Here is a 10,202-nt window from a genome sequence, read left to right on the forward strand (position 1 = left end):
GGTTACGATTCTGCATAATTCTGTAGAACGTGCGTTCGTCCAAATAGTGCTCGCCCAAATAAGGCTCGACCAAATAGTGCTCGGCCAAATAGTGTTCGGTCAAATAGTATTCGACCTAACAGTGTTCAACAAATAGCGTCCGGTTTTGGTTTGGTATTCTCCTGTAGTGTTACTTAGCGTTCGACCTTAACCATGTAATAGTGATTGTAGCAATCGGTCTTGAATTGCTATTCTCAGATTTCTACCGTTAGCGTTCGGCCTAATAGTACTTGATTTCTTGGCGTCCGTCCAAATAGTATTCAACCAAACAGTATTCGTCCAAACAGTATTCGACCTGATAGTGTTCGGTCTCTAAGCGTTCGTTCAAACAGTGTTTAAACTCATAGTATTTGGTCTATATGATGTTCGTTCAAACAGTGTTAAGTTCGATAGTGTTCGGTCTGTAAGCGCTCGTCCAAACAATGTTTAACCTCATAGTATTTGGTCTATATAACGTTCGTTCAAACAGTGTTAAGTTTGATAGTGTTCGATCTGTAAGCGTTCCTCCAAACAGTGTTCAACCTCATAGTATTCGGTCTCATGGTATTTAATCTATAAGCGTTCGTCCAAACAGTGTTCAACCTTACAGTATTCGGTCTCATAGTATTGATCTATCGCGTTCGTCCAAACAGTTTTTGAATTCATAGTACTTGATCTATAAGCGTTCGTCCACACAGTGTTCGACCTTATAGTGTTCAGTTTCTTAGTATTCGTCCAAACAGTATTCGATTTGATAGTATTCGGTCTCTTTGCGTTCGTCCAGACAGTGTTCGACATATGAGTGTTCGGATTGATAGCGTTCGGTCTCTCAGTGTTCGTCCAGACAATGTTCGACCATTTTTGCATAGGAGCTCCTCTCTCATTGTGTAGCTCATTATCACTAGTAGCCATGTTTTCTATAATCTCTGTTGCTTCCTCTGGAGTTTTCCATTTAATATTGCCTCCTGCTGAGGCGTCCAGCATCATCTTGGTTTGTGAACCAAGCCCTCCAAGGAAAGTTAAGACTACTTCCTGATCTTCAAAGCCATGCGTGGGTGTTTTTCTTAGCAAGCTTTTGTATCTGTCCCATGCATGCCCCAATGATTCTTCCATACCCTGCTTAAATGAAGAAATCTCTTGCTTGCCTTTTGTCACCTTAGATTGTGGGAAGTACTTGTTTAAAAATTTTGTGACCACTGTTTCCCACTCTGTGAAACTTTCTTCTAGGAAAGAATTCAACCAAAGCTTAGCATTGCCTCCCAATGAGAAAGGAAACAAGCTAAGTTTGATAGCTTCGTCTGGCACCCCATTAATTTTGACTGTGTTGCAAATCTCATTGAAGGTAGTGAGGTGCTCATATGGGCTTTCATGAGATAACCCATTAAATTGGTTGCTTTTCACCAGTTGAATCAGTGCTGGTTTGACCTCCATATTAGCTGCATTGACTCTAGGTCTAGCTATACTGTTAAAGTGCTGAGGTCCAGCTATATTGGTGTAGTCAGCAAGAGTTCTTGTAACATTGTTGTTCTCCATATTTTCTGTGCTATGAACAGAACCTTGTGGTGGTGATTGTAAGAGAGTTTCTGGAGAAGGGAAAAGTTCTCTAGATGTTCGGATTCTTCTCCTCCGTCTACTCTCGTCTAGACCTTCAAGCAGAGGTTCTGTTGTTTTCTTGCTCCTTGTTCTAATTGCTTCCTGCATGCACAAGAAAACAAAACCCTAGAAAAGATTTGTTAGCACAAAAAGATATAGGAGAAGATATAGATTCAGAAGATAAAAGATTCAGAGGATAAAATAAAATAAAATCTAACCTAATCAAATCAAATAAAATCTAATCTAATCAAATCAAATAAAATCTAATCTAATAAAATAAAATAAAATAAAATCAAATCAAATCAAATAAGATAAAATAAAATAAAATAAAATCAAATAAAATAAAATAAAATAAAATCAAATAAGATAAAATAAAATAAAATAAAATAAAATAAAACCAAATCAAATAAAAACCGAAAATAAAAACAGAAATTCAAAATTAAAGTCAAAGATAATCAATAATCACACAAATTAACCAGTTAAACCAGAGTCCCGGGCAACGACGCCAAAAACTTGATGGACAAATTTATGATCACCAAAATATGATGTCACAAACTTGTTTAACAATCGGCAAGTATGACCGAATCGTTTCAAGTAATAAACTCGGTAAGACCAAGTATCGTTCTCCCAAAGGACTCACGGCCTAGTTTAGTTATGTGATTTTGTTGATTAGCTAAGACTTAAGAACGAAATAATTGGATTTTACTATGCAAAAGACGAAAATAAACATGTATGCATGAGGTTGATCAATGGCTAAAACAAAAGACAGTCACTTTCAATGAAATATATTGATGAATATGTTGTTGGGGGTCAATTTCATCTTATCCACTCTCATATATTTTAGGAATTCAACATTCAAGTCATCATTGTTAATGCCACTCTCTAAATTACCTTTCAAGAAGGTTTCTCCCTAATTACGAGTTCATACGATTCCTAGCATTCCTAATAATTAGTTTATTTAGCGCAGGAGCTTAAGGCAACCAATATACTATTGGGAGAAATTCCCCGGATCTAGACTTCCCCGTACGTTCCCGTATCGACAAAACCAATAATCATGCATTGAATGAGTTAAACAAAGCAAGCATTGAGCAAAGAGGAAAAACCCTAACTAATGATGAAAGAAAGCATAAGTCTTAGATTAAGATGCAAGCACAAATTCCATATATGAGAGCTTCAAAAGATTACATTGATTCCCCAACAAACATACAAGGTTTAGTTCACCATATTCATGGTGAACCTAGATGAATAATAATGAAAGAATGAAAGAGATAGAAAAACCCGAGAAAGAGAAGAGGAGAGCTGTCACCATCTCCCAATCTACCCCAAGGGGTGGAAGAGAGAGTGTTTGCTTCGTTTCAGCCAAAGATACCAACCCTAAGACATCTAGGTCTTTAAATAGGACATAAAAATAATAGAAAACGGGTCCAGGCCCAAACAGATCATAAAATCGCATAAAACTGGCCCAAAACTCGTTTGGTTGACTTTTTTCGTATTCTGGTTGACTGGTTGACTTTTTGGTTGACTGGTTGACTTTTTTGGTTGACTGGTTGACTTTTCTGGTTTCTGGTTGACTTTTCTGATTCCATCTCTCTCCTTCTTCACTTCTTTCACTAAATTCACCTTAAAACCTGCACAAAAACACTGAAATCAAGCATAAACCTGTACAACTCTCTTATTTATGAAAATATGGATAAAAGCATGATTTCAAGCTAGTTTCTAAGTGTAAAGGTTGCTTTTTGTGTCAATTTTAAGCATGAAAATAACAGTTTTTCAACTGTTATCACTCACCCAATATTGGTGAATTATATTACACATTAGTTGATATTACTATACTTTTATCTAGTTATTATATCAAAAGATAAAAGAAAAGTTGTTGGAATTAAAAGTGATGGCCAACTATTCAAAATAACGAGATATAGGAAATGGAAGGGTAGTGAAATGGCAAAGATAGAAGAGGGTGGTGAGGAAATTCAAAGGAATCGCAGAACGAACTGAGAAAGACAACAACACAGATCTGTTGGTAATGTTGGAGAACGCAACATAAACCCCCCTAAAAGACAGAAATTTGACAGAGAGAATTAGTGAACCGCTGCAAGTGTTACTCAGGTGCGTTCTGCATAAATCGTGACCTAGAAATCAATATAATTTTTTTGCTCGATTTCACACGAGCCTATGAAAAAATGATTCTACATGCGAGGTAACTAGGTCCAAAACATCTTAGGATGTCTGAAAACTATAGAGAAGAACCTAGCTTAGTTCTCAATTCATGCCAAAACATGACTAGTAGGATGAATGCATATTTAACATTTGCATTAAATAATGTATAATAGCTAAATGAATTTTTAAAATGAGGGGAATATTTATGATGTTGAATAAAAATAATTAAGGCCAAAATGTTCTTGTGCCCCAGAGTAGAGTTAGATAGTGAGATGTAGAGAGAGACCAGAATTTGAGATAACTATCAGAGATGGTATGTGAAAGAAATAAGGAATCTTATGAGATTCACATTTGTTCTTCTTTCTCTTATTCTAAAATTCTCGTAAAAATCAAAGTACTTCCTCTAACATCTTAGTATAGTTATTTTTTATGTTTTCATTGTATGTATGTAATAACTAATGCTTAAATGATGATTGTGTTACTACCGAGGGCGGAGTAACCGACCGGAAATGATCAGACAAGGCCGAGCAGGTAGAAACAAGTCTAACATGTCTGATCAGATCTCTCAAGCCCAATATGTCCGATCGGACGGGCCTCTAAAGCTGTGTTGGAGACAACAGTTGAATGCTCATGAATGTATTGTTAATGAGGTAACGGTCGTTGTCGAGTATTTAAGATATGCATTGAAAGCCATTAAAAGGTAAATTAATGGGTAATATTCTCTGAAATCATATAAATAGTAATCGAAGGAGAAGGTAAACTCTTTGTTTTTTACATATAGATAGACTTGCAAAGACCAATTCTGACTTGAGTGTCGGAGTGTTTCTTGCAGGTCACCCCATTTACATGGATAACGAGCGTACAGGAGGTGAAAGGTGAAGGACCGATCGGCAGGGGAGGAGTGTTTCCGGACGGAGGTAGCAGGAGTTTTCTCCGGTCCCCTTCAGCAGAAACATTTTGGCGCCAACCGTGGGGCCGAGGATCATCGAAGACAACCTTTTACGACCGAAAGGATGAAGCAAGACCCGATAGCGTTTATACAGGAGATGAGAAGAAGAATGGAGGCAATGCAGGCAGAGTTGGAAACCCTTAGAGGCGTGCGGGATGCGGCTAGAGGGGCACAGGCTAATCGCCCATCTTCCGCGCGCGCACAGACACCGCCTATTGTAGAGATGCCAGAGACGGAGTCGGACTCAGAAGAAGACACAAATCCCATTCCGGGTAGTTATTATCAGGGAGAGGAGCAGAGTGAAGTTGGCTCGCATCGGACTGCAAATCGTCCGGCCCCAGCCGGTTGAGCTAGAGCATTGCATCCGTTCATAGTTGCAGTCATGGAAGAGCCAATTCCGAAGAGACCATTTCCAGCCCTGGAGAAGTATGATGGGTCATGGGATGCGGAGGAGCATTTGAGATCCTTTGTTGACGCCATGACCATTTACTCCCCTAGGGAGAATGTGTGGTGCAGAGTTTTTTCCTTGTCAATAAAGGGAGAAGCATTGGCATGGTTCCACTCGTTGAGACCTCGAACCATCAATAACTTTGCCACTTTGAGGGAGATGTTTGAGCGGCAGTTTTCGGCTAGTAGAGCAAGAAATCTGACGTATCTTGAGTTAACAAACATAAAGCAGGAGAAGGGAGAAAGTCTCAAGGACTTCATGGATAGGTTCAATAGAACCGCTCGGCAAGTAAGGGGAGTAGGCAAGAAGTTTACTATAAGCACTCTGGCTACCGCGCTGAGGCCTTCCCCATTTGCCGATAACTTGTTTACAGAGCCCCCGTTAACCCTGGACGAATTGCAAGAGAGGGTCGCTCGGTTCATTAGAATAGAAGAAATGAGGGCGGTCCAAAGGCGACAGTAGGAGCAAAACGCGAGTTCAGGGCATGAGAAGAAGGAGGGCAAGAAACCGTTCGTACCAGGCGAGCGGTCGAAGGGTCAGAAGTATAGAGATGGCCCAAAGGGGGCTAGGTACGAAAGGTACACCCCGTTGAACACGCCAAGGGCTAGAGTGTTGGAAGAGGCCCTGAATGCAGATCTGATATGGGTAAGACCCTCCCGGTCATCACCCAAGGCAGATGGAACTAAACATTGCACCTATCATCTGAACATAGGGCATAACACCGAGGACTGCACGGTATTGAAGGATAAGATGGAAGAACTGATCCGAGCGGGTCATCTGAAGAAATTTGTTAAGGAGGAACAGAGGGCGAGGAGCCCACCCAAGAGGGCTAGGGTGGAGCGAAGTGATAGGAGAGAAGACAGGCGCCCCGACCGTAGGCGGAGTAGAAGTCGCAACCATGACCGATCGCTGCGTGGAACGATAAACACCATTTCGAAAGGTTTTGCAGGAGGGTCATCGGCGTTCGCAAGGAAGAGAAACTTGAGGGAGCTGAAAAGCGTCCATAGGGTATATGTGAGAAAGCGCTCTATGCCGCCAATCACGTTTACGGATGAGGATTTCCATGCTCCTGATCCAAATGAGGATGACCCGATGGTAATAACAGCTGTTATTGCCCGATATAGCGTGGGAAAGGTGTTGGTGGACCAGGAAAGTTCTGTCAACATCCTGTATTGGAAAACGTTCCAACAGATGGACATCTCCAAGGACCTGATCGCCCCGTACAACGAACAGATAGTGGGATTTTCGGGGGAGAGGGTGGATACGAGAGAATATGTGAATCTGAGAACTTGCTTGGGAACCGAGCGGAGTAAGGAGATTAAAACCAGATTTTTGTTGGTGTACACGAACACATCTTATAATGTGTTGTTAGGACGACCGTGCTTAAACGCGTTCGGGGCAATTGTTTCCACGCCCCACCTCGCGCTCAAGTTTCCGTTAAGCAATGGAACCATTTGCACCGTTCGGTCCGATCAGAGGATTGCCAAAGAGTGCTATATGGCCGGGCTGAAGGTTCAGCCATCGTCATCGGATCCACCCAGTCGGCACAGGAGAAGACGATCGGAGGTAGCCATGGCAGATCTAGATCCAAGGACTAACACTAATGATCGGATGGAGCCAATGGGGGAGACAAAGTCGTTCAGTCTTGGACGGAGGGAGGAGCAGGTTACCACCATTGGGAGTGAGCTGGAGGAGGACCAAGCTAGGTTGATAGGTGCCGAGTTGAAGAAGAACCAAGATCTGTTTGCTTGGACTGTAGCCGACATGCCTGGAATTCACCCAAAAATTATGTCACACAAGTTGGCATTGTTCAAAGAGGCCCGACCGATGGCCCAGAAGAAGAGAAGACTGGGGGAGGAGAAGAGATCGGCAGTGGCAGTTGAGGTGAAAAAGGTATTAGAAGCAGATTTCATCCGTGAACTCAAGTACACAACGTGGCTGGCGAACGTTGTGATGGTGAAGAAGCCGAGCGGGCAGTGGAGAATGTGTACAGACTTCACGGATCTAAACAAAGCTTGCCCTAAGGATTCTTATCCGCTACCAAGTATTGATGCGTTAGTGGATGGGGCTTCGAGGTTCCATGTGCTAAGCGTCCTGGATGCATATTCGGGATATAATCAGATTTCAATGTTTCCCCCGGACAGCGATAAGACAACCTTCATCACCGAGCGGGGTAACTATTGTTATGAGGTTATGCCGTTTGGATTGAAGAACGCAGGGGCTACTTATCAATGGCTGATGGAAAGGGTTTTTTCTGACCAGATAGGCAGATGCATTGAGGTTTAAGTGGATGACATGGAGGTAAGAAGTCGTTCGGTAGAAGACCATGTGAAGGATCTTGCGGAGGTTTTCAATTAGGTTCGCAAGTACAACATGCGCCTTAATCCGGTCAAGTGCACTTTCGGGGTACCGGCGGGAAAGTTTCTAGGGTTCCTGTTAACAACTAGAGGCATAGAAGGGAACCCCCGACAAATGCAGAACAATACTGGAAATGAGAAGTCCTCAGAAGCTGAAGGAGGTTTAGAGGCTGGTAGGGAGGCTGACTTCATTATCTCGCTTTATTCCAAAACTAGCCGAGCGGATAAAGCCGATAGTGAGAATTATGAAGAAGAGTGCGGGTACTGATTGGGACGACCAGTGTGAGCAAGCTTTTAACAAAGTTAAACGCATACTGGTCAGCCCATCGGTCATGGGACGACCTGATGCAGGGCATGCGTTATAGCTGTTCCTAGCGGTCTCGGAGGACACGGTCAGCTCGGCATTGGTGCAAGAGCAACCTGAGTTTAAGCTCGTATACTTTGTTAGCCGAACGTTGCAACCGGCGAAAACCAGGTACAAGCGAGTCGAGAAGATCGCTTTGGCACTGGTGATGGCATCACGGCGCCTAAGGCCATACTTCCAGAGTCATCAGGTGATAGTCCGAACAGATCACTAGATCGTGAAAATCCTTCGCAAACCAGACCTGGCCGGGAGAATTGTAGGATGGTCCGTGGAGTTGTCCGAGTTTGGGCTCCAGTTCAAACCAAGAGGGTCAATCCGAGGGCAGCACTTGGCCGACTTCGCGGTCGAGTTACCGTGGGAAGAAGAATGCCACCAAGAGTAGACCCTTTATGTGGACGACTCTTTTGAGTGGTCCGACAGTGAGGCAGGAATTGTGTATGAGGGACCGGACGGCTTTGTCGTGGAACAGGCAATCGTCTTTCGGTTCAAGATAAGTAACAATCAGGCCGAGTACGAAGCAGTAATAGCCGGGCTCGAACTGGCTAATGACTTGGGGGCGGTTTCCGTCAAATGCCGAACGGATTCCCAATTGGTCGTAGGGCAGTTGACTGAGAGCTTCCAGACCAAGGATGATCAGCTGCTTCGTTATTTTCACAAGGTAAAGGAGTTGGTGAAGCAATTTCGGACGGTGGAATTTAAGCATGTACCGAGGGAGCAGAATGCAAGGGCGGACGTCCTATCTAAACTCGCCAATAGTAAGGGGAAGGATCACTTGTCGTCGGTCATAAGGTAGGTAATGATGAACCCTTCGGTGGAGTGTCTGGCGGTTCACGAGGTCTCCGATTGACCTGACTGGAGGAAAGCCATAAGAGAAATTATTCAGAGGCAGGAAAGTGGCTTGCACGTCCGGGCAGCTGAGGCAAAGAAGGCCGCTCGATATTTGTTAATAGGGGAAGATCTGTATAAGAGAGGATTCTCCTCACCCCTACTGAAGTGCGTATCTGCAGAGGAAGCCGAGTATGTGATGAGGGAGCTGCACGAGGGAGCGTGTGGAATGCATACATGGCAACGAGCTTTGCGTGTTAAGGTGATAAGAGCGGGCTATTTCTGGCCGACAGTGGAAAAGGACTGCAAAGAATTTGTGCAGAAATGTTTGAAGTGTCAGGAACATGGCAAGAATCTCAATCTTCCACCGATAGAGTTGCACAGTCTGATGTCACCTTGGCCGTTCGCGCAGTGGGGAATGGAATATTGTTGGACCCTTTCCAATAGGCCGAGCTCAAAAGAAATTTCTACTGGTAGCAATTGACTATTTCACTAAGTGGGTGGAAGTAGAGCCGCTCGCAACGATCACGGCCACGAGGGTTCAAAAGTTTAAATGGACGCTCATATGCAGGTTTGGAATTCCCAAAGTCATAGTCACGGACAACGGGCGACAATTCGTTGATAAAGGCTTAGGAGAATTTTACAAAAAGCTGGGAATTAAGCATGTGACGAGCTCGGTAGAGCACCCACAGACGAACGGCCAGGTGGAAGCGGCCAACAAAGTCATTGTCGCCGAGTTAAAGAAAAGGTTGGGAGATGCCAAAGGAGTCTGGGTGGATGAACTTCAGGAAGTCTTGTGGGGGTACCATTGCACGCCGCACAGTACAATGGGGGAAACCCCGTTCAGCCTTACATATGGAATGAACGCAATGTTGCCGGTCGAGGTAGGAGAACCCACCATACGAAGGGGAGTTCAAAGTATGCAAGATAACAATGAGGAACTTTAGGTGGAGCTAGATACTTTGGATGAACGAAGAGAGGTGGCAATGATCCGAGTGGAGGCTCGGAAGAGGCTGTTGGCAAGGCGTTACAACACCAAGGTCAGGCCTCGACAATTTGTGGAAGGAGACCTTGTATGGAGAAAGGAAACTTGGCCTCTTTGGTCGGGGAGCAAAAGCTCTGGTATCTAGTTTCCGTGGGCACGACTTTAAAGAAGTGTCCTTTAAAGTCTTTGTAGGAGCTATTGTAAAGGGTTAGCAGGTGCTTGTTCCCGACCGTCCGAAGGGAAACCCAAGGCTTGGACGGGTGAGGCTGTACATGAAAGAAATAGAGGAAGGTTGCAGGAGTCGGTTTAAGGGCTAAACCGGAGCAGATGGCGAAGAACGCTTGCATGAAGGCCCAACCGTTCGGGTGAAGCTGTGTAGGAGCTACGTTGAGCGTTCTCAAAACACCCATTTGGAAGTCAGAGAAGGGGAGAAGAACCTTTAAGTCTTTGAACATGGTGGCGTAAACGTAGAAGAAGTCGGTGGGGTAGTTACCCCGATCATGGCA

At 43.9% G+C, this 10,202-nt stretch overlaps 2 protein-coding genes across 2 annotated transcripts; both read left to right on the forward strand.

Moving 5' to 3' along the window:
- The first annotated feature begins 5,099 nt into the window (after window positions 1-5,099).
- On the forward strand, window positions 5,100-5,627 carry LOC148201448 (uncharacterized). The gene has a single exon (XM_088108901.1). The coding sequence runs from the start codon at window positions 5,100-5,102 to the stop codon at window positions 5,625-5,627; it is 528 nt and encodes a 175-aa protein (XP_087965027.1).
- A 1,911-nt stretch (window positions 5,628-7,538) lies between these two features.
- On the forward strand, window positions 7,539-9,658 carry LOC148201449 (uncharacterized). Its single transcript, XM_088108902.1, has 6 exons — window positions 7,539-7,695; window positions 7,739-7,839; window positions 7,971-8,264; window positions 8,356-8,544; window positions 8,770-9,101; window positions 9,283-9,658. The coding sequence occupies exons 1-6, from the start codon at window positions 7,539-7,541 to the stop codon at window positions 9,656-9,658; spliced, it is 1,449 nt and encodes a 482-aa protein (XP_087965028.1).
- Window positions 9,659-10,202: the final 544 nt, after the last annotated feature.

The sequence above is a fragment of the Vigna umbellata genome, chromosome 3 (genome assembly GCF_029865625.1).
Source record: "Vigna umbellata cultivar VRB3 chromosome 3, Vumbellata_1.0, whole genome shotgun sequence".
Lineage (NCBI taxonomy): Eukaryota > Viridiplantae > Streptophyta > Magnoliopsida > Fabales > Fabaceae > Vigna > Vigna umbellata.

Excerpts from the sequence above, each read along its gene's own strand:
- LOC148201448 (XM_088108901.1), top strand. The coding sequence starts at position 5,100 with ATGGAAGAGCCAATTCCGAAGAGACCATTTCCAGCCCTGGAGAAGTAT.
- LOC148201449 (XM_088108902.1), top strand. The coding sequence starts at position 7,539 with ATGCGCCTTAATCCGGTCAAGTGCACTTTCGGGGTACCGGCGGGAAAG. Across the intron at positions 7,840-7,970 it reads ACAAAGTTAAACGCATACTG|CCGAACGTTGCAACCGGCGA; the intron begins GTCAGCCCATCG and ends ATACTTTGTTAG. Across the intron at positions 8,265-8,355 it reads GAAGAAGAATGCCACCAAGA|GCAATCGTCTTTCGGTTCAA; the intron begins GTAGACCCTTTA and ends GTCGTGGAACAG.